The following is a 23,887-nucleotide window of genomic DNA, read 5'->3' on the forward strand; positions in this document are numbered from 1 at the left end:
TTCTCAATGGTAGCAGATGACAGAACGAGGAGTAATGGCCTCAAGTTGCAGTGGGGGAGGTTTAGATTGGATATTAGGAAAAACTTTTTCACTAAGAGGGTGGTGAAACACTGGAATGCGTTGCCTAGGGAGGTGGTGGAATCTCCTTCCTTGGAAGTTTTTAAGGTCAGGCTTGACAAAGCCCTGGCTGGGATAATTTAACTGGGAATTGGTCCTGCTTCGAACAGGGGGTTGGACTAGATGACCTTCTGGGGTCCCTTCCAACCCTGATATTCTATGATTCTATGATTCCTGGGTTCTCTCCCTTGCTCCGGGAGAGAAGTGGGGTCTCATGGGTAGATCGGGGCTGGAGCCAGGACTCCTAGGTTTTCTCCCTTGCTCCGGGAGAGAAGTGGGGTCTAGTGGGTAGATCGGGGCTGGAGCCAGGACTCCTGGGTTCTCTCCCTTGCTCGGGGAGAGAAGTGGGGTCTAGCGGGGTAGAGCAGGGGGCTGGAGCCAGGACTCCTGGGTTCTCTCCCTTGCTCCAGGAGAGAAGTGGGGTCTAGTGGGTAGATCAGGGGCTGGAGCCAGGACTCCTGGGTTTTCTCCCTTGCTCCGGGAGAGAAGTGGGGTCTAGCGGGGTAGAGCAGGGGGCTGGAGCCAGGACTCCTGGGTTCTCTCCCTTGCTCCGGGAGAGAAGTGGGGTCTAGCGGGGTAGAGTGGGGGCTGGAGCCAGGACTCCTGGGTTCTCTCCCTTGCTCCGGGAGAGAAATGGGGTCTAGTGGGTAGATCGGGGGCTGGAGCCAGGACTCCTGGGTTCTCTCCCTAGACGTGCGGCTTCCAGGGCAAGTCGCGGCCTCTCTTGGCGCCTCTCTCCCCGGCCGCAGACGGGGCAGGGACGCTGTGGCGGGTCCGGGGTTCCTGCGGTCACTGCCCGCGCACGGAGCGCGGCGGGGGGGCGGTTCATTCACTCCGTCCACACAGGGGTTCAAGGCCCGGGCCCGGCAGACACGGGCCCGGCCCCGCCAAGGCGCCGCGGGGGGGGTCTCCGGCCGGGGGCTGCGGGGGTCGGACGGGAGGCGCTGACGGGGCCGGGGGCGGCGGGGATAACGGGGGGGGCTGGGAGCGCCCGGCCCGAGCTGTGCCCCCCCCTCACGCCGACCGCCCCCAGCAGAGGCAGCGGCCCCCGGCTCCAGCCCCGGGCGGGGACCGGCGACCTCAGCGCACAGGGACCAGCGGGCTCCGGGGAGGCGGGGCCGGGCCGGGCGGAGCGAATCGCTGCCCCGGTCCCGCAGCGCCAAACTCCCCGCCTCAGACTGTCCTGCCCCGCCGCGTTCTGCCCAGCGACCGATGACGCAGGCGGGCCTGTGAGTCGCTATTGGCGGGATATTCCCTCCCCCGGCCAATCCCTGGCGCGGGGCGGTTCCCTCGGGAGGGGGCGGGTCCCTGGGCCGAGCCCTGGCGCGCTGCAGGGGGGCGCTCCCGTGAGTGTCGGGGAGACCCCGGGCCGGGGCCGGGGCCGGGGCCGGGGCGGTGCGGGAAGGGGGGCAGCCGGGCCGGGGGAGGGGGGAGCTGGGTGTCGGGGGGGGGCAGCAGGGCCCGGGGGGGGCGAGGAGGGGGAAGCTGGGTGTCGGGGGGGGGGGCAGCCGGGCCGGGGGAGGGGGGAGCTGGGTGTCGGGGGGGGCAACCGGGCCGGGGGGGGTGCGGGGAGGGGGGAGCTGGGTGTTGGGAGGGCAGCAGGGCCCGGGGGTGCGGGGAGGGGGGAGCTGGGTGTCGGGGGGGGCAGCAGGGCCCGGGGGTGCGGGGAGGGGGGAGCTGGGTGTCGGGGGGGGGGCCGGGCCGGGGGGTGCCGGGGGGGCAGTTCTGGGCTCTGCGTTCAGAGGTGTTGGGAGACCCCCCCGCCCCCCCCCCCCCGGCACTGAGCGGTCGCTGACAGGGATCGGTGACGTTGCTATAGTGACCGGGGGGGGGTCCTGGCCCCCTTGTGCCCGGCGCTGCCGGGGGCTGCGGGGACAATGTGCCGTGGGGGGCTGAGCGCCCCTGACCCGAGCGGTGACCCCGGCATCCAACGCCGACCGCCCCCAGCCGGGGGTGCGGCCCCGCTCGGACCGGCACCCATGGGTGCTGCACCCGCCAACAAGCCCCTCGCGGCCCCATGAGGCTCCCGGGCTGCGGGGAGTCCCCGGGGCCAGGCGCTGCCCAGGCGTTGGGTCCCTGCCGCGTCTCCGGGCCGGCAGGGCTCTCAGACCCGCGTCCTGTGGGCAGAGCCGGGCTGAGGGTTAGTGGAGGGAGTATATTAACCCCCCAGATAGACCAGGGTTAAATGAAGGAAAAAGGCTTCTTGGATCTCTCCAACCTTTAATGGCTCCCAGACGGTCTTCACACTGGGTTTAACCCCAGTGCCTGGAACTCCGGAGTGTGGCTTGTCCTTGGCTCCCTACGGCTAACTTGTGTGAGCACCAGTCTAGTCACACCCACAGTCAGCAATGGCAATGGGTCATATCTGTAGTGGAAGCACATCTTTAGAGGTTTCAGAGTAGCAGCCGTGTTAGTCTGTATCCGCAAACAGGAAAGGAGGACTTGTGGCACCTTAGAGACTAACAAATGTATTAGAGCATAAGCTTTTGTGAGCTATAGCATCCAATGAAGTGAGCTGTAGCTCACGAAAGCTTATGCTCAAATAAATCTTTAGAGGTGTCATCCTAGGGAGGAGATGTTAACCCCCGCTCTGTCTCTGGCCGTGTGTTGGCGCCCCAAAGCGGGGAGAGTTTGGAGCCCCTGGATCTGTGCATTAATCAGGTCTTAGTTTGGGCATGATCTCCTGTTGCAGAACAGCTACTGCGTTTGTGCTGTTAGGATCTCCTGTAGCTGCCGAATAAAGAGTTTCCGGATCCCAACAGGGTGGGGTTAGGAGAGGGGAAGGCACATCCTGCTTTTCCAGGCATGGACTTGAATCTTCCTTGTTCCCTATGAGGCAGCAGCTCAGACCCTGGGAAGCTCAGCAGCCTGTATTGAGCTGGGTAAGGCTGTGGGGTGGGGTTGGGGTTTGCTTGAAGTGGTTTAAGGAGCATTGGTGCCCTTGTGTCACGTCAGTAATAGGCTTGGTTTGACCTAATAGACCTGTTTGACCTAAACAGGGTTAGGCCCCAGTGCAGCCTAGCCCTATAGGGTCACAGAATCATAGAAGATTAGGGTTGGAAGAGACCTCAGGAGGTCATCTAGTCCAACCCTCTGCTCAAAGCAGGACAAACCGCAACTAAATCATCCCAGGCAAGGCTTTGTCAAGCCAGGCCTTAAAAACCTCTAAGGATGGAGATTCCTCCACCTCCCTAGGTGACCCGTTTCAGTGCCTCACCACCCTCCTAGTGAAATAGTGTTTTCTAATATCCAGCCTAGACCTCCCCCATTGCAACTTGAGACCACTGCTCCTTGTTCTTTCATCTGCCACCACTGAGTACAGCTGAGCTCCATCCTTTTTGGAACCCCCCTTCCGGTATTTGAAGGCTGCTTTCAAATCCTCCCTTACTCTTCTCCTCCGCACACTAAATAAGCCCAGTTCCCTCAGCCTCTCCTCGTAAGTCATGTGCCTGAGCCCCCTAATCATTTTCAGTGCCCTCCACTGGACTCTTTGCGGTTTGTCCACATCCTTTCTGCAGTGGGGGGGACCAAAACTGGCCACAGTACTCCAGATGTGGTCTTACCAGTGCCGAATAGAGGGGAATAATCTCTTCCCTCGATTTGCTGGCAATGCTCCTACTAATGCAGCCCAGTGGCAATAAGGGCACACTGTTGACTCATATCCAGCTTCTCGTCCACTGTAATCCCCAGGTCCCTTTCTGCAGAACTGCTGCTTAGCCAGTCGGTCCCCAGCCTTTAGTAGTGCTTGGGATTCTTCTGTCCTAAGTGCAGGACCCTGCACTTGTCCTTGTTGAACCTCATCAGATTTCTTTTGGCCCAATCCTCCAATGTGCCTAGGTCACTCTGTATCCTTTCCCTACCCTCCAGCATATCTATCTCTCCCTAGCTTAGTGTCATCCGCGAACTTTCTGAGGGTACAATTCATCCCATCATCCAGATTGTTAATAAAGATGTTGAACAAAACCGACCCCGGGGGCACTCTGCTTAATACCGGCTGCCAGCTAGACACTGAGCCATTGATCACTACCCATTGAGCCTGACAATCTAGCCAGCTTTCTATCCACCTTATAGTCCATTCATCCAATCCATACTTTTTAAACTTGCTGGCAAGAATACTGTGGGAGACCGTATCAAAAGGTTTGCTAAAGTCAAGATAGATCACATCCACCGCTTTCCCCATATCCACAGAGCCAGTTATCTCATCATAGAAGGCAATCAGGTTGGTCAGGCATGTCTTGCCCTTGGTGAATCCATGTTGACTGTTCCTGATCACCTTCCTCTCCTCCAAGTGCTTCAAAATGGAGTCCTTGAGGACTGAAGTGAGGCTGACTAGCCTGTAGTTCCCCATATGCTCTTTCTTCCCTTTTTTAAAGATGGGCACTGTATTTACCTTTTTCCAGTCGCCTGGCATCTCCCCTGATGGCCACGAGTTTTCAAAGATAATGGCCAATGACTGCAATCACATCAACCAACTCTCTCAGCACCCTCGGATGCATTCGATCCAGCTCCATGGACTTGAGCATGTCCAGCTTTTCTAAATAGTCCTGTTCTTTTACCACTGATGGCTGCCCACCTCCTCCCCATACAGTACTGCCTAGTGCAGCAGTCTGGGAGCTGACCTTGTCTGTGAAGACCGAGGCAGAAAAAGCATTGAGTACTCCAGCTTTTTCCTCATCATCTCTCACTAGGTTGCCTCCTCCATTCAGTCAGGGTCCCACACAGTCCCTGACCTTCTTCTTGTTGCTAACATACTTGAAGAAACCCTCCTTGTTACCCTTCATATCCCCTGCTAGCTGCATCTCCAATTGTGCTTTGGCCTTCCTGATTACATCCCTGCATGCTTGAGAGTATTGTTATACTCCTCTTTAGTGATCTGTCCAAGTTTCTACTTCTTGTAAGCTTCCTTTTTGTATTTAAACTCACCAAAGATTTTCACTGTTAAGCCAAGCTGGTCACCTGCCATATTTGCCATTCTTTCTGCACATCAGGCTGGTTTGTTCTTGTGCCCTCAATAAGAACAAACAGCCAGCCAGCTCTCCTGGACTCCTTTCCCCCTCGTATTAGCCTCTCAGGGGATCCTGCCCATCAGTTCTCTGAGGGCGTCAAAGTCTCCTTTTCTCAAGTCCAGGGTCCGTATTTTGCTGCTTTCCTTTCTTCCTTTTGTCAGGGGCCTGAACTCGACCATCTCATGGTCACTGCTGCCCAGGTTGCCACCCACTTCTACTTCCCCTACCAATTCTTCCCTGTTTGTGAGCAGGTCAAGAGGAGCATGGCCCCTGGTTGGTTCCTACAGCACTTGTACCAGGAAGTTGTCCTCAACACTCTTCAGAAACTTCCTGGATTGTCTGTGCACTGCTGTATTGATCTCCCAGCAGATGTCAGGGTGACTGAAGTCTCTCATGAGAACCAGGGCCTGTGATCTGGAAACTTGTTAGTTGTCTACCTCATCCTCCTGGGCTGCAGGAAGCGTGGCCAGCACATCCCTGTGCCCTCACCACTTCCCGCAGCCCTCATTGGCCTGGAGCAGCAAACTGCGGCCAGTGGGAGCCACGATTGGCCGAATCTGCGGACGCGTCAGGTAAACAAATCAGCCCGGCCCACCAGGGGCTTTCTCTGAACAAGTGGCGGACTGGCTTTGAGAACCACTTGTCCATAGCACACACCCACCACGACATCACCCTTGTCGCTCTCTCCTCTAAACTTAACCTAAAGACTCTCAGCAGGCTTTCCATTAGAGAATGGAAAGTTACAGCAAAGTCTATCTGGGTCTCTCCAGAATCCAGAACTTTCTCTTTTGTCCCAGTCCAGAAGCTTCTCCTCCCTCCAACAGCCCACACTTAGCCCCCAGGGGCTCCTCCTTAGTCTTTTGTTCTTGTTCCTGCCAAACATTGTCACCTGGCCTCATCCTCAGCTCTTTGTTTTCCATCTGGTCACAGCTGGCTGGCTTCCTGCAGAGGATGGGTCATCCATGGTCATTAGTTGCTAGGTGCCAAATGTCTGGGCAGTTGTCTTCTGGGACTCCCCATCAGCATGGGACCCACACCCCAGTTAGTGAGGCATCAGTCACACCTGGATCTTTGCCGAGCAATTAATCCTTTCCCCCACCCTGTTAATCATGCAGCTCATAGGGGAAACTGAGGCACACACAATATTCATTATAAATTATGGGGAGATGTGGCTGATGAGTGATGCTGAGAGAGACCCAGTGATAGCTGGAGAAGGGGAATCAGCACTGGAGAGCTCAGAGAGCAGGGCCTGATGAACCCAAGTCCAGTGCATGGCCCTTTTGGAAAGTGGGAGAGCTGACCCAGGGCTGCTGGGTGAATGCAGAGGGGAGGGTGAGGAGACGGGGAGCAGAGGGTCGGATAGGCCATCGCTTTGGAAGCTGAAGTTACCGAGGATGAGTGTGTGAGGCTGGAAGGGAGAACCAGTTGTGGGGGTCAGAGTGGCAGTGTATAATTCCCCTGAGCAGTGTCTGACGTCAGTGGGATGCTCACCGGTGTGAAGGGATCAGGGGTTCAGTCACTGAAGCATCAGGCCATTTGTCTGGGAGCTATCGCCCTTCCCCACCCCCTGCTTTGGCCCTGATTCTGCCTGTGGATCTGTGGGGTGAACCCAACTATAGGGATGGGTGATCAGCTTGTGAGCTCCATGGAGGAAGAGCCCGTGCAGTGACTGGCACAAGAGGGGGCCTGGTCCCTGCAGGGGACATAACTTATTCACGCTGTGGCTGCACCGAAGTCCAAAGCAGACGGCGAAGAGTTACAAAGGGATCTCACAAAACTTGGTGACTGAGCAACAAAATGGCAGGTGAAAATCAGTGTGGATAAATGCAAAGTAATGCACATTGGAAAACATAATCTCAACTATACATATCAAATGATGGGATCTAAATTAGCTGGTACCACTCAAGAAAGAGATCTTGGAATCATTGTGGATAGTTCTCTGAAAACATCCATTCAATGTGCTGTGGCAGTCACAAAAGCAAACAGAATGTTGGGAATCATTAGGAAAGGGATAGATAATAAGAAAATACCATATTGCCTCTGTATAAATCCATCGGATGCCCACATCGTGGATGCTCTGTGCAGATGTGGTCACCCAATCGGAAAATATCTATTGGAACTGGAAAAGGTACCAAAAAGGGCAACAAACATGATATGGGGTATAGAACAGCTTCCACAGGAGGAGAGATTAATAAGACTGGAACTTTTCAGCTTGGAAAAGAGGCGACTAAGGGGGCTCTGATTGGGGTCGATAAAGTCATGACGGTTGTGGAGAAAGTGAATAAGGAAGTGTTATTTACCCCCTTAACATAACACAAGAACTAGGGGTCACCAGATGAAATTAATAGGCACCAGGTTTAAAACAAATAAAAGGAAGTATTTCTTCATACAATGCACAGTCAACCTGTGGAACTCCTTGCCAGAGGATGTTGTAAAGGCCAAGAGTATAACAGGGTTCAAAAAAGAACTAGATAAGTTCATGGAGGACAGGTCCATCAATGGCTATTAGTCAGGATGTGCAGGGATGGTGTCCCTAGCCTCTGTTTGCCATAAGCTGGGAGTGGATGACAGGGGATGATCACTTGATGTTTGCCTGTTCTGTTCATTCTTTCTGGGGCACCTGGCATAGGCCAAGTCAGAAGACAGGAGACTGAGCTAGATGGACCTTTGGTCTGACCCACTATGGCCGTTCTTATGTTCTTAATAAATTATGGTAAATTGTGTGCATAGCGCAGGCCCTCGCTCCCACCTGCAGCTTGGACACATCCCCCCTGCCCTCCCCTCGTATCCCCTGCTTCAGCTTCTGCATCTCCTACAGCCCCAGCCTTTCTCCTGCTCCACCCTCCCACTCCTGCTCCTCACACCCCCCTCCAGCTCTGCTCTTCCTCCTGGGCCCCCTTTCCTTCTTCATACTCCCCTTCAGCCCCCCTGTGCCCACAGTACACTCTCCCTGTCTGCTCCCCTACTCCTCACAAGCTCCAGCCCCCCTCCCCTCTCTCCCTCATGCCCCCCCTCCAGCCTTGCCCCCCTTCTCCTCCTACCTCAATCCCTCTTTCTCCCTGGTCAGGCTGATCTGTGAGTCCTTTCCCAGGTCTCCCTCCCACAGGAGCGCTCCTGAGGGCTGGCGCCACCTCGTGTGTATTGCCAGGGACTCCCTGGCAGGGTCTGGTTGGGTCTGACCTCCCTGCCCCCAATCTTTCCCACCAGGCCTGCACTCCAGGCGCGCATTCCAGACAGTGCTGTCGGAGCCCGGCCCGGGGCTGCCCTGGTACAGCCGTGTTGGGTACGTGGACGATCAGGTCATCTATGTCTACAGCAGCGAGCAGGGCTGGCTCTAGGCACCAGCAAAACAAGCAGGTGCTCGGGGCGGCACATTTCGAGGGGCGGCATTCCGGCGCCGGCCATGCCGCCCCTCGAAATGTGCCCCCTCCGCCCTGCCTCCGCCTGCTCCCCTAAGCGCACTGCCGCCACTCCGCTTCTCCCCCCTCCCTTCCAGGCTTGCCGCGCGCCAAACAGCTGTTAAGGCGGGGGCGGGGGGGCACGAAAAAAAGCAGGGGTGGCCAACAATTTTTTTGCTTGGGGCGGCAAAAATCCTAGAGCCGGCCCTGCCCCCCAGCACCTGCAGGAGCCAAGCCAGCCCCGGGAGAGCCACCGCCCTGGACTGGGCCAGGTCTTGAGTCTCCCAGCCCGAGGGGGCAGGAGGGAGCTGGGGCAGAGACTGACAGGGGCAGCAGGAGCAATGGGGGGAGGGCAGGGGGGTTCCCAGTTCCCAGCCTTGCCCAGCCCCATTCCTGCAACCCTCCGCCCTGGGGCAGTGACCATCCTGGGGAGAAGAGGAGGGGCAGGGAGAGGAAAAGCCAGTTCCTGTCTCTGTCTGGTGCCCGTGCTGCTGGGGGGATGCGCTGCCCTGGGGACAGGGTTGGGGGGGGTCCCCCAGAGTGGCTCCCCCGATTCTGGGCCGAACGGCTAGGCAGCAGTTCTGCGGAAAAGGACCTAGGGGTGACAGTGGATGAGAAGCTGGATATGAGTCAGCAGTGTGCCCTTGTTGCCAAGAAGTCCAATGGCATTTTGGGATGTATAAGTAGGGGCATAGCGAGCAGATCGAGGGACGTGATCGTTCCCCTCTATTCGACATTGGTGAGGCCTCATCTGGAGTACTGTGTCCAGTTTTGGGCCCCACACTACAAGAAGGATGTGGATTGGAGAGAGTCCAATTGGAGAGAGTCCAGCGAAGAGCAACAAAAATGATTAGGGGTCTAGAACACATGACTTATGAGGAGAGGCTGAGGGAGCTGGGATTGTTTAGTCTGCAGAAGAGAAGAATGAGGGGGGATTTGATAGCTGCTTTCAACTACCTGAAAGGGGGTTCCAAAGAGGATGGCTCTAGACTGTTCTCAATGGTAGCAGATGACAGAATGAGGAGTAATGGTCTCAAGTTGCAGTGGGGGAGGTTTAGATTGGATATTAGGAAAAACTTTTTCACTATGAGGGTGGTGAAACACTGGAATGGGTTACCTAGGGAGGTGGTAGAATCTCCTTCCTTAGAGGTTTTTAAGGTCAGGCTTGACAAAGCCCTGGCTGGGATGATTTAACTGGGAATTGGTCCTGCTTCGAGCAGGGGGTTGGACTAGATGACCTTCTGAGGTCCCTTCCAACTCATATTGTATGATTCTATGATTCTATGATTCTGCTCTTTGGCTGCACAATTTCATTCTTTTCAGTTCTTTATAAAGTGCTGAAATTACCAGACTGACCTTGCATCTTAGCCAGCCTGGCAGTGCCTATGTTCATCTACAGGGTAGAAAGTCTCTGTCCAGAGAGAAAAAGTGTTATCAACTTTTGAACTAATTCGGTAGCAGAAGGATTTAGGCTGGTAACTTCACATTTGACACAGAGAGAATTACTAGGTCAGACATACTCGTCTCTCAGCTCTGGTTAAAAATGACCTGTGATGTGTGTGTTTTCTGAGGGTTGAATAACTCCATTCTGCACACACACTGATTTCTTCTTCCATTTGATAAGTTTTGTTTGTTGACTTATTTCAGAATAGCAGCCGTGTTAGTCTGTATTTGCAAAAAGAAAAGGAGGACTTGTGGCACCTTAGAGACTAACCAATTTATTTGAGCATAAGCTTTTGTGAGCTACAGCTCACTTCATCGGATGCATAAAGCGGAAAGTACAGTGAGGAGATTTTATATACACACAGACCATGAAAAAATATACATTGTAAGGAGTGTGATCACTTAAGATGAGCTATTACCAGCAGGAGAGTGGGGTGGAGGGAGAGAAAACCTTTTGAAGTGATAATCAAGGTCGGCCATTTCCAGCACATTTCCAGAAGTTAACAAGAACATCTGAGGAACGAGGGGGCGGGGGGGGGGAATAAACAAGGGGAAATAGTTTCGCTTAGTATAATTACTCAACCACTCCCAGTCTCTATTCAAGCCTAAGTTAATTGTATCCAATTTGCAAATTAATTCCAATTCAGCAGTCTCTCATTGGAGTCTGTTTTCAAAGTTTTTTTGTTGAAGGATAGTCACTCTGAGGTCAGAAATCGAGTGACCAGAGAGATTGAAGTGTTCTCCGACTGGTTTCTGAATGTTATAATTCTTGACATCTGATTTGTGTCCATTTATTCTTTTACGTAGAGACTGTCCAGTTTGTCCAATGTACATGGCAGAGGGGCATTGCTGGCACATGATGGCATATATCACATTGGTAGATGGGCAGGTGAACGAGCCTCTGATAGTGTGGCTGATGTGATTAGGCCCTATGGTGGTGTCCCCTGAATAGATATGTGGACACAGTTGGCAATGGGCTTTGTTGCAAGGATAGGTTCCTGGGTTAGTGGTTCTGTTGTGTGGTATGTGGTTGCTGGTGAGTATTTCTTCAGGTTGAGGGGCTGTCTGTAGGCAAGGACTGGCCTGTCTCCCAAGATTTGTGAGAGTGATGGATCGTCCTTCAGGATAGGTTGTAGATCCTTGATAATGCATTGGAGAGGTTTTAGTTGGGGGCTGAAGGTGACGGCTAGTGGCGTTCTGTTATTTTCTTTTTTGGGCCTGTCCTGTAGTAGGTGACTTCTGGGTACTCTTCTGGCTCTGTCAATCTGTTTCTTCACTTCAGCAGGTGGGTATTGTAGTTGTAAGAATGCTTGATAGGGATCTTGTAGGTGTTTGTCTCTGCCTGAGGGGTTGGAGCAAATGCAGTTGTATCGCAGAGCTTGGCTAAAAGAAAAGGAGTACTTGTGGCACCTTAGAGACTAACCAATTTATTTGAGCATGAGCTTTCGTGAGCTACAGCTCACTTCATCGGATTCATCTACAGCTTGGCTGTACACAATGGATCGTGTGGTGTGGTCTGGGTGAAAGCTAGAGGCATGTAGGTAGGAATAGCGGTCAGTAGGTTTCCGGTATAAGGTGGTGTTTATGTGACCATCGCTTATTAGCACTGTAGTGTCCAGGAAGTGGATCTCTTGTGTGGACTGGTCCAGGCTGAGGTTGATGGTGGGATGGAAATTGTTGAAATCATGGTGGAATTCCTCAAGGGCTTCTTTTCCATTGGTCCAGATGATGAAGATGTCATCAATATAGCACAAGTAGACTAGGGGCATTAGGGGACGAGAGCTGAGGAAGTGTTGTTCTAAGTCAGCCATAAAAATGTTGGCATACTGTGGGGCCATGCGGGTACCCATAGCAGTGCCGCTGATTTGAAGGTATACATTGTCCCCAAATGTGAACTAGTTATGGGTGAGGACAAAGTCACAAAGTTCAGCCACCAGGTTTGCCGTGACATTATTGGGGATAGTGTTCCTGATGGCTGGTAGTCCATCTGTGTGTGGAATGTTAGTGTAGAGGGCTTCTACATCCATAGTGGGCAGGATGGTGTTTTCAGGAAGGTCACCGATGGATTGTAGTTTCCCCAGGAAGTCAGTTGTGTCTCGAAGATAGCTGGGAGTGCTGGTAGCATAGGGCCTGAGGAGGGAGTCTACATAGCCAGACAATCATGCTGTCAGGGTGCCAATGTCTGAGATGATGGGGCGCCCAGGATTTCCAGGTTTATGGATCTTGGGTAGCAGATAGAATACCCCAGGTCGGGGTTCCAGGGATGTGTCTGTGTGGATTTGTTCTTGTGCTTTTTCACAGAGTTTCTTGAGCAGATGGTGTAGTTTCTTTTGGTAACCCTCAGTGGGATCAGAGGGTAATGGCTTGTAGAATGTGGTGTTGGAGAGCTGCTGAGCAGCCTCTTGTTCATATTCTGACCTATTCATGATGACAACAGCACCTCCTTTGTCAGCCTTTTTGATTATGATGTCAGAGTTGTTTCTGAGGCTGAGGATGGCATTGTGTTCTGCACGGCTGAGGTTATGGGGCAAGTGATGCTGCTTTTCCACAATTTCAGCCCGTACACGTCGGTGGAAGCACTCTATGTAGAAGTCCAGTCTGCTGTTTCGACCTTCAGTAGGAGTCCACGCAGAATCCTTCTTTTTGTAGTGTTGGTAGGAAGGTCTCTGTGGATTAGTATGTTGTTCAGAGGTGTGTTGGAAATATTCCTTCAGCCCCCAACTAAAACCTCTCCAACGCATTATCAAGGATCTACAACCTATCCTGAAGGACGGTCCATCACTCTCACAAATCTTGGGAGACAGGCCAGTCCTTGCCTACAGACAGCCCCCCAACCTGAAGCAAATACTCAGCAACCACACACCACACAACAGAACCACTAACCCAGGATCCTATCCTTGGAACAAAGCCCGTTGCCAACTGTGCCCACATATCTATTCGGGGACACCATCACAGGGCCTAATCACATCAGCCACACTATCAGAGGCTCGTTCACCTGCACATCCACCAATGTGATATATGCCATCATGTGCCAGCAATGCCCCTCTGCCATGTACATTGGACAAACTGGACAGTCTCTACATAAAAGAATAAATGGACACAAATCAGATGTCAAGAATTATAACATTCATAAACTAGGTTTCAGAGTAGCAGCCGTGTTAGTCTGTATTCGCAAAAAGAAAAGGAGTACTTGTGGCACCTTAGAGACTAACCAATTTATTTGAGCATAAGCTTTCGTGAGCTACAGCTCACTTCATCGGATGCATAAAAGTTGAAAATGCAGTGAGGATGTTTTTATACCCACAGACCATAAAAAAATGAGTGTCTGTCACTTCAAAAGGTTTTCTCTCCCCCCACCACACTTTCCTGCTGGTAATAGCTTATCTAAAGTGATCAGTCTCCTTTCAATGTGTATGATAATCAAGGTGGGCCATTTCCAGCACAAATCCAGGGTTTAACAAGAACGTCTGAGGAGCGGGGTTGGGGGGGGACGGATGGGACGGGGACAGTGTAGGAAAAAACAGGGGGAAATAGGTTACCTTGCATAATGACTTAGCCACTCCCAGTCTCTCAGAGAACACTTCAATCTCTCTGATCATTCGATTTCTGACCTCAAAGTGACTATCCTTCAACAAAAAAACTTTGAAAACAGACTCCAATGAGAGACTGCTGAATTGGAATTAAATTTGCAAATTGGATACAATTAACTTAGGCTTGAATAGAGACTGGGAGTGGTTGAGTCATTGAGTTCCTTAGATGTTCTTGTTAACTCCTGGAAATGTGCTGGAAATGGCCCACCTTGATTATCACTTCAAAAGGTTTTCTCTCCCTCCACCCCACTCTCCTGCTGGTCATAGCTCATCTTAAGTGATCACTCTCCTTACAATGTATATTTTTTCATGGTCTGTGTGTATATAAAATCTCCTCACTGTACTTTCCACTTTATGCATCCGATGAAGTGAGCTGTAGCTCACGAAAGCTTATGCTCAAATAAATTGGTTAGTCTCTAAGGTGCCACAAGTCCTCCTTTTCTTTTTGTTGACTTAGGATCTGATTTTGCCAAACACTTCCTTTCTTTAGCCATCTGAGTGGTCTCATTGACTTTATTAAATCAGTGTTTCTGGCCAGGTTCATAAATGTCTCACAGATTTATTCCTGGTGACGGGGCAGAGTCTGTTCTATAATCAAATGACCAAACCCTGGAACTTTAATTACAAGACCCTAAAAGTACATTCCTAAATCCATATTGAAGCAGCGGAATAAGTGTCCTGGTTATCGATAGCTCTGGACACTCGGAACCAAACCCCATTGTTGCAGGCTCAGCATTTTTGAAACTCAGGCCACTTACTGAGATAAAAGAAAAGGAGTACTTGTGGCACCTTAGAGACTAACCAATTTATTTGAGCATGAGCTTTCGTGAGCTACAGCTCACTTCATCGGATGCATACCGTGGAAACTGCTCACGAAAGCTCATGCTCAAATAAATTGGTTAGTCTCTAAGGTGCCACAAGTCCTCCTGTTCTTTTTGCGAATACAGACTAACACGGCTGTTACTCTGAAACCTGTCATTACTGAGATAACTGAATGTTGGGCCCTAACTTGATGCTCATTTGTTTGCTTGACCCCAAGTAGGAGTTCCAATTTCCAGACCTGACATGATCTCCTGGCTGGAGTGAAGGGAGAAGCTGTGGGTCTCCAATCTCCAGGGAGAGGAGGAAACAGAGATACTGACAGATGCCCACAGAAGTAAGGAATTGGCAAAAGTGGCTCAGAAACCTTTTTACATTCTCATGACAAATGCCACTCCTGAGTTTTCACCGGTTCTGTGTGCCTATGTAGAAACAAAAAGAAAAGGAGTACTTGTGGCACCTTAGAGACTAACCAATTTATTTGACCATAAGCTTTTGTGAGCTAGAGCTCACTTCATCGGATGCGTTCATTGGAAAATGCATCCGATGAAGTGAGCTGTAGCTCACGAAAGCTTATGCTCAAATAAATTGGTTAGTCTCTAAGATGCCACAAGTCCTCCTTTTCTTTTTGCGAATACAGACTAACATGGCTGCTACTCTGAAACCTATGTAGAAACAAACACTCTCCTCCATATTCAGATGGGAATGAGGTGGCAGAATTGGTTCCCTTCTTTCTCTCCTCTGGGAAAGGATTTGGGGGCAGTTGTTTGGTTTGTTTCTCCTTTCCTACTCCCCTTTGTGATGTCCCCTTTTTTCTGCATCTCAGTGGGTGACTCCAAACCGGATTCTCTCTCTGTCCCAGCAGGTGATGGGACGGTGAGTGAGACCGAGGAAGAGAACCTCAGCTGGGAGTCCTGAGCAGGTGGAACCACACAGGACAGTTTGGGAAGATCCAAGGTGAATATTTCCCAGTGACCACGGATGGGAAAAACATTAAGACTCAGCCCAGGCCACAGAGGCGACAGGGAAAAGAGCCAAGGCCGAGACAGGGTGAACCAGCTCACCGGAGCAGAGGAGTTGGAAAAATCAAAGAAACTGCTCAGCTGACAATCCCCACTGGAGATAGACCCAATAAGTTTGGTGACTCTGGGAAAAGCTTCCCTGGGAGTTCAGCCCATATTACTCCGCAGACAGTCCACATGGGGAAAAAACCCTACAGATGTGCTGAGTGCGGGAAAAGCTTCTCTCAGAGTACTACGCTCATTAACCATCAGAGAATCCACACCGGAGAAACACCCTATACATGTCTGATCTGTGGGAAAAGCTTCCGATACAGTTCAGTCCTTGCTACGCATCAGAGAAAACACACTGGAGAGAAACCTTATAAATGTCCTGAGTGTCAAAAAACATTCAGTGGCAGCGGAAACTTTAACAGGCATCGGAAGATGCACACAGGAGAGAAGCCCTTCAAATGCACCGAGTGCGGGAAAAGCTTCAGAGAGGGCTACCACCTTGTTTCACATCAGAGAATGCACATGGGAGAGAGACCCTATGGATGCCCTGACTGTGGGAAACACTTCTCTGACACTGCTGGACTCATTATCCATCAGAGAATCCACACAGGAGAGAAGCCCTATACATGCCCCAAGTGTGGGATCAGCTTTGTTCAGCCCTCACAACTTGTTAGACACCAGAGAATCCACACAGGAGAAAAGCCCTATAAATGCGTGACCTGTGGGAAAAGCTTCAGTGATAAATCACTTTTAAATCAACACCAGAGAATCCACACAGGAGAAAAACCCTATACATGTCTGACCTGTGGGAAAAGCTTCCGATACAGTTCAGCTTTTACCACACATCAGAGAAAACACACTGGAGAGAAACCTTATAAATGTCCTGAGTGCGGGAAAAGCTTCAGTAACATCACAACCTTTAACGGTCATCGGAAGATACACACAGGAGAGAAGCCCTTCAAATGCTGTGATTGTGGGAAAAGCTTCAGGAGGCGCCCAGACCTTAATACACATCAGAGAACTCACACAGGAGAGAAACCCTATAAATGCCTGACGTGTGGGAAAACATACCGGTGTAGCTCACACCTTTCTAAACATCAGAGAATCCACACAAACAAGAAATCTTTGAAGTGCCCTGACTAGGGAAGGGCCAAGTGAATAACGTCTTTGCCAATTCCCATGAACCTCAGAGCGTCCGGCGAGGCTGGAGTGGCTGTGTAATGGGGGTATGCAATGGTTATAAAGCAGAGAATAAAATCACATTCCTGGAACAGAGTCGGCTAGAGCAAGAGGCTGGGATAAAGTTCCCACATTGTGATGGGATTTGATTATGATTTTTCAAGATGCTCTGAACATCCTCTGATCAACTCCTGCATTTAAGTTAATTCCCCACAATTTGTCAGTTCAGGCCATAGTCTAGGAGCAGGTTGGATTCCTCATTGATGCTAAGCTCTCACATAGCAGGATCTGCAAGTAATGGTCTCTATCATCTCCCCTTGGCTAGGAGATGCTGTTCCTTCCTGGCAGACAAAAATCCAGTTACTTACAGCTTTGTCACTCCTCAGTAGGGCTGCAGCAATGTGATCTGCCTGGCCATGAAACCATCGGTGTGGGGGGATCTTCAGCTAGTGCAGAATGCTGCAGTGCATCTTCTCTGCAACACAAGCTCCTGTGAGCATATCACGCCTGTCTTCCACTCCCTGCATGGCCTGCCCACCAAATACCAAATTGTGTTCAAGATCTTGGTCCTTATCTTCAAGGTGCTCCATGGCCTGGGCCCGGTTTATTTAAAACACTTCCTAAAGCTCTGTGAAGAAGATCATAGACAGCAACTTTGCATCTCTAGGACATTGAAACTGTACAAAATAAGGGTAAAGTTTATTTGTGCGGAGACAAAACTGCCTTGATGGAAAGACTCAGACAGTGGAATGAACTCCCCCAGGAGCTAAAGACCATCACCAACCTGACCACCTTCTGCTCCTGATGTAAGCCACATTTCTTTGACTTTGCCTTCTGTAGTATAAATATATATCAACACATATACTTACTGCCACAAACAAAAGCTACCATAACAGAACTCTTCACTGTACAACTTCTCCCCCAGGAAATGATGAGAGAATGAACATATGACAGAAGGCTGCTTACTGCACTACTGAAAGGTGCTCACATACTGTGGGGATGAGCCTGGTGTAAGCATCCACACAGAACAGAATTCTGCTGCCGTGCAGCTACAGTCTTATTCTCTGTAATTTAGCATCACACACTCATCGAGGCTTAGGGCTGAAGAGACCTCAGGAGGTATCTAGTCCAAGTTCCAGTGTTCCCTCTAATTTTCTGCACTCATGTGCAGAATGAATCTTGTTTTGTGACACCAACATGGAAGTGATGTGTGACAGATCACCTCCATATTGGTGCACACACAGGCGCCAACTTTCGTTGGCACTGGTGGGTGCTCACGCGCTCTGCCCCCTCCCTGCCCCTATTGGATCCCTCCCCAAATCCCTGTCCTGGCCTTGCCTCTTCCCCAAGCACACCACGTTCCTCCTCCTTCCTCCCAGCGCTTGCGCCGCGAAACAGCTGGTTCCCGGCGCAAGCACTGGGAGGGTGTGGGGAGAAGCAGGATGCGGTGGCCCTCTCAGGGGAGGAGGCGGAGGCTGGGAGGGGGACGGGGGGACTGGAGCTGGGGGAGGGGCAGGTTGGGGAGCTGCAGGTGGGTGCTCTGCACCCACCAATTTTTCCCCGTGGGTGCTTCAGCCCCGGATCGCACAGAGAGTCGGCATCTATGGGTGCACTTTTCAAAATTAATGGGGTGGGGCTGAGGGGTTTATTTGGTGTGTGGGAGGGGACTCCAGGCTAGGGCAGAGGGTTGGAGTGTGGGGGTGAGGGCTCTGGCTGGGAGCGAGGGCTCTGGGGTAGGGCTGGGGATGAGGGATTCAGGGTGCAGGAGGGGGGCTCAGGGCTGGGGCAGAGGGTTGATGTGAGGTGAAGGCTCTGGCTATAACAAAAATATATAACTACACCAGCCAAATAAGATTTACCAGAAACTATAAACTATTCAGCCCCAGTTTCAAAATGTGAGTTAAATTGTCTTGCTTTCAGACCCTATTTGTATAGAAATTGCATTAAAGCACAAGTGTACGTGAATTGAAAATTTATACGTTTTATATAGGATCAAAGAGACTGCTGTATTGGGACCAGTTGGCTTTTACCATTTACTTTCCCAACTTCTCTATCCCTTGCAGTCTGTCTTCCACCTACTCTTTCTGCTCAGGTTGCTTTCAACAAAAGGGAAGAGTAATTTTCTCTTAATTCGGTTGCCTTGAGTGATGTCGCCTTCTCGTTTGAAAACACAAGGCAAAGAACAGTTCTTGGTTTTGTTTTGGTGTTTCTCCTACCTGTCCACATTTTCATCAGCACTCTTTGGGAGCTCCTCTTCTTAGGGTGGATAAAAATCACAACTTTAAAATTTTTATTTAAATTATGACATTTAAATGTAGGATTTTTTTGAAAATTTAAATCAAATTTCTTATTTACATATTGCTAGTTCTTCTCTTCCATTTTATGGTCTTAAATTGTCAAAGTGGATGTTTTCTATTTGTTTGTTTTTTTAGTTTCCTAAGTGTTAATAACCCCACCCGAGCCTCCTGCCTTGAGCCCCCTCCTGCATTCCAACCCCCTCATCGCCAGCCGTATCCCAGCGCCCGCACCCCCAGTCAGCACCCTCACCACCTGCAGCCCCCTCCTTCACTCTGAACCCTGTATTTTTCACCATACCCTGGAGCCTAGGAGGCCCACAAAATCTAATAGCTCTGGGACCCCAGAAGAGTTAATCTGGCCCTGGGTGCAGACAGGCTGCGTTGGGGCTAAGGCCAGAGGACTCCCCCAAGCCCTCTCCCCGCCAGCAGCATGGTGCTCCAGGGGAAGAGGCCTCTCCGTCATCGCTGGCAGCAACAAGGTCTGAGGGAAGGGGCCTGTCTCTCCCTGCCAGGCGCTGGCAACATGGAGCTCCAGGGGAAGGGGCCTCTCTCCCTGCCAGGCCCTGGCAACATGGAGCTTCAGGGGAAGGGGCCTCTCTCCCTGTCAGGCGCTGGCAACATGGAGCTCCAGGGGAAGGGGCCTCTCTCCCTGCCAGGCGCTGGCAACATGGAGCTCCAGGGGAAGGGGCCTCTCTCCCTGCCAGGCGCTGGCAACATGGATCTCTGGGGGAAGGGGCCTCTCTCCCCCTGCCGGCAGCAGTGAGCTCTGGGGCCGGGAGAGAGGCCTGCAGTAGCCCTTCAAGCCCCAACTGGCTCCCCTCTCACCTCCCTCTCTCCAGGCCCCTGCTGCGTGTCCCTTTATAGCTGCTGCGTGACCATGCGGCTGAGAGGGAACTTAGACTCCAACCCCCTGCTCAAAGCAAGACCAACCCCAACTAAATCATCCCAGCCAGGGCTTTGTCAAGCCGGGCCTTAAGAACCTTAAAGGAAGGAGATTCCACCACCTCCCTAAGGAACCCATTCCAGTGCTTCACCACCCTCATGCTGAAATAGTGTTTCCTGATATCCAACCTAGACCTCCCACCACTGCAACTTGAGACCATTACTCCATGTTCTCTCATGTGCAGCCACTAAAAACAGCTGAGCTCCATCCTCTTCAGGTAGTTGAAGGCTACTATCAAATCCTCCCGCATTCTTCTCCTCTGCAGACTAAATAAGCCCAGATCCCTCAGCCTCTCCTCATAAATTATGTGCCCCAGCCCCCTAATAATTTTTGTTGCCCTCCGTTGGACTCTCTCCAATTTGTCCAAATCCTTTCTGTAGTGGGGGGGACGGACCAAAACTGGACTCAATACTCCAGGTGTGGTCTCACCAGTGCCGAATAGAGAGGAATAATCACTTCCCTCGACCTGCTGGCAGTGCTCCTACTAATTCAGCCCAGTATGCTGGTAGCCTTTGTGGCAACAAGGGCACGCTGTTGACTCAATTCCAGCTTCTCGTCCACTGTAATCCCCAGGTCCCTTTGTGCAGAACTGCTGCTTAGCCAGTCGGTCGCCAGCCTGTAGCAGTGCATGGGATTCTTTCGTCCTAAGTACAGGACTCTGCACTTGTTCTTGTTGAACCTCATCAGATTTCTTTTGGCCCAAACCTCCAATTTGTCTAGGTCACTCTGGACCCTGACCCTATCCCTATCTTCCAGCATAGGGAGAGGGTCCAACTTTTCATTTCTACTTGATAGTACGTTATTTAATAAAATGGATACATTCAGGAGCAATAATGGTCTCCGTGAGGTTTGAAATGCAATGTCCTGAGCTTGGCCTTGGGATGACTATTTATTTGTGACTTTCCTGCTGTGCAGGAGGAGGAATAACATGGGTCTGAGATTCTCAGATTCATTCATCTGCAAAGGAGAAGAATGTGAGAATGGGCCTTCATGGGGTGAGATAGGACCTTCAGGAAAGTCTCTTTACGTGTTTCTTTTAAATTATAGAGTCTAGCAGGGCTCTGCTGTTTATTCCCTGCAGGTACCATGAATTCACGGATCGAGAAGGTTTAGCTCAGTGGTTCTGAACCCATGGGCCACTTGCAGCCCAGTCAGCCCACAGCTGTGGCTCATGTGACATCATGAGGGGCATTCAGGTAGTATACATGTTGTGTGGATGCAGCCCACATAACACAGAGAAAGCTGCATTGTGGCCCACAATGGTAAATAGGTTGAGAACCACCAGTTTAGCTAGATGACTTTGCTTATGCAATGTTCCCTCTAATTTTTTACATCCATATGTGGAATAAATGTTATGTGCACCAATAAGGAGGTGATGTGTGGTAGGGGTGGGGCCGAGGTGTTCAGAGTATGGGGTGGTTGAGGGCTGGGGCAGCGGGTTGGAGTGTTGGGGGTGAGAGCTCTAGCTGGGGGTGCGTTCTCTGGGTTGAGGTCGGGGCTGAGGGGTTTGGGGTGCAGGAGGGGCCTCAGGATTGGGGCAGAGGGTTGGAGTGCAGGGAGCGAGGGCTCCTCCTAGGGGTGCAGGCTTTGAGGTGGGGCCAGGGATGAGGGGGTACAGGCTGAAGCAGGGAGTGAGGAGTCCCCCCAGCCCTCTCTGTGCAGCAGCACGGGGCCAAGGGAGAGGCACCTCTCCCCACCTGCATGGCCTTGATAGCCTGCTGCACAGCTGCGCGGCTTAGAGGGAACTTAGGTTGCTGCCAGGCACTATGAAGGAAACACCACTGAATGGTGCGATCCCCACAATCATTGATACAAACAGGCTGCTCCACGTGTCATGGCAGTCACACAGCCAGACAGCTTTGGACGGGTTGGGAGACACCCACAGTGATGCCCTGCATGTATGGCTGGAGGAGGAGGAGGAAATTGGGCAGTTACCTCTGCATGACATTTTCCCGGAGTGGCTTCCCTGGGTGGAGTGCCATGTCTGGGCTTGGCCAACTAGCATGGGCTGGTGGGGCAGGAGAGTGCTGCAGAGCTGGGAGGAACGGCAGTGGGAACAGAACGTGGGGAGGTTGAAGTGTAGGTTCCTAGAGAACTGTGCAGCGATCACCCCAGAGCTGCAGGGGTGGAGTCCTGACACGAGAGTTCCCCTCGGCATGAAGAAGTATGTGACCAGGGCCAGTCTTAGGGCAGGGCAATGTGGTCCCCTGTCTAGAGTGCTGTAGCCAGGGGGCGCCGTGGTGCAGAGGCTGCCTGCGGGCTGCAGCCTGGCGTGCCAAGAGGGTCTGCTTCCGTGCTCCAGAGTAGAGCCCCCCTGCTCCCCACCCACAAGGTGTCCCTCCCAGCCTGGCCCCAAGTTCTGCCCCTGCACTCTGCCACTGCGAGCTGGGTCTCCCTCTGACGTTGCACTCCGTATTCTTTATGGAAATATGCTTCTGAATATGACATAACTGGAATATGCTTTATGCAAACTGTCTCTTGTAATACTGAAAAAGTTATAATCAACTGAATGTGCTCATCCTATTTGTATGCATGTATCATTTCTATGTCTGAAGTTAGAAATATTTGGTATAAACTTGTATTACTAATGTAGTCATAAGAAGGGAGGGCCATTAATGGTATTTCAGGAACTGGATGGCTCCATTTAACTAGAACTAGTTGTGAATGGTTTTGTTTTCCTGTAAGTCTTCCTGCGGGTGTGTGGGCTAGCCCATAAAGTATGGAGACTGGGGTCTCACAGGGACATGTGACCATGTCACCTGTTACTGGAATCCATCGTAAACCAGGTACTTTTCCATAAGGAACTGGGACGGTCAAGCTGAAATAAAGGACTCCTGCCTTTTGCCAAATTTATATAAGGGGGTGAAACAGGAGAGAAGCTGCGGCCAGTCAGGAGAAAGTCCCTGCTCACCATTCAGGATGTCTGCTGGAACTAACATAAACTAAACAGGGGGAAGGATTGGGCCCAGACTAGAAATGAGTCTAGTCTGTGAAAAAAAGCTTATTGGAACATCTTTGAGGGTGAGATATGACATGTAACTAGTTTCTTAGTGTATTAAGCTTAGCCTTGCGTTTTGTTTTATTTTACTTAGTAACATACTTTGTTCTGTCTGTTATCTCTTATAATCACTGAAATCCTACCTTTTGTACTTAATAAAATCACTTTTGTTCATTAATAAAACCAGTGTAAGTAATTGTTCCCTGGGGGGAGAATAGTCTGTGCATATCTCTCTTTACAAGGAGAAAGAGGACGAATGATATGAACTCTCACTATGTACAACTTATACAGGGTGAGACGAGTTTATCTGGGGTTCAGGCTCCCAGGAAGGCTGTGCACTGGGTGCTGGGGCAAGATCCTGTTAACTGAGCTGCCCCAGGGCTGAGGGAATCTCCGTGTCTATTCGGCAGAGGGTGTGGTCCTATCTCTGGGTCTGTGCTGGAGGGGGCCTGCAGGGTCTGGCTCAGCAAGGCAGAGTCAAGGGGTGCCCAGGCTGGCAGAAGGGTTAGGCTCCATGGTATCTCAGCACATCAAGTGACAGTCCCAAGGGGGGGCTCTACAAGTGAACCCGCCACACTCTCCTTCCCCTCCCCCCACCACCCCAGATTGTCCCAGCCCTGCTGTTCCTCTTTCCATGGGCCCAATGGAAGATGAATATGGACAGCCAATGGGAGCTGGAAGTTGCCAGACTCTTCCAGGGTGGGAGGGGAGGGGAGGGGAAGGGACTGGGAATTAAAACTGCAGGGCAGAGAGCCAAGTAAGTGTTGGGGTCCCGATCCAGTCCCCCAGCTTCTAGCCGCCCCAGCTCCCAGGGGACTTTCCCTGTGCTCCCAGCTCACACACCTTCTGGGGCACTCCCTATGCCCAGAGCTCCCAGCCCCCCTCCATGTCAACACAGTTCCCAGGTGGTCCCCCACACTCTGACCGTACAGGTCCCCAAGCCTCCCAGTTCCCAGCCCCCTGCTGCCATTCTCTCCAGCTCTCAGGAGCTCCCCCTTTTTCTTACTCAGCCCAAAGGGACACGCTAGTGCAGGGGGTTGGGGATATTTCAGGAGCAACCTTCCACCATCACCACCCACCCTAG

General features: G+C 51.6%; 2 protein-coding genes across 5 annotated transcripts in view; one reads left to right on the plus strand and one right to left on the minus strand.

The window, feature by feature from the left end:
- The window catches only part of LOC144265359 (class I histocompatibility antigen, F10 alpha chain-like), a 594,986-nt gene that overhangs the window by 483,715 nt on the left and 87,384 nt on the right, over nucleotides 1–23,887 (minus strand). The gene's annotated exons all lie outside the window — the stretch shown is intronic.
- LOC144265361 (uncharacterized) lies at nucleotides 1,421–18,170 on the plus strand. 3 transcript variants are annotated; one of them, XM_077817994.1, is made up of 2 exons: nucleotides 1,421–1,463; nucleotides 15,239–18,170. In XM_077817994.1, exon 2 carries the CDS (start codon nucleotides 15,573–15,575, stop codon nucleotides 16,527–16,529), a length of 957 nt encoding a protein of 318 aa, XP_077674120.1. In that variant the 5' UTR covers nucleotides 1,421–1,463; nucleotides 15,239–15,572; the 3' UTR covers nucleotides 16,530–18,170. The 3 variants fall into 3 exon arrangements, with proteins under 3 accessions (XP_077674120.1, XP_077674121.1, XP_077674122.1); XM_077817995.1 differs by lacking the exon at nucleotides 1,421–1,463 and adding an exon at nucleotides 14,561–14,710 and having other exon boundaries at nucleotides 15,236–18,170; XM_077817996.1 differs by lacking the exon at nucleotides 1,421–1,463 and adding an exon at nucleotides 14,561–14,710.

The sequence above is a fragment of the Eretmochelys imbricata genome, chromosome 5 (genome assembly GCF_965152235.1).
Source record: "Eretmochelys imbricata isolate rEreImb1 chromosome 5, rEreImb1.hap1, whole genome shotgun sequence".
NCBI classification, from domain to species: Eukaryota; Metazoa; Chordata; order Testudines; family Cheloniidae; genus Eretmochelys; species Eretmochelys imbricata.

Coding starts and splice junctions, on each gene's coding strand:
- LOC144265361 (XM_077817994.1), top strand. CDS start 15,573: ATGGGGAAAAAACCCTACAGATGTGCTGAGTGCGGGAAAAGCTTCTCT.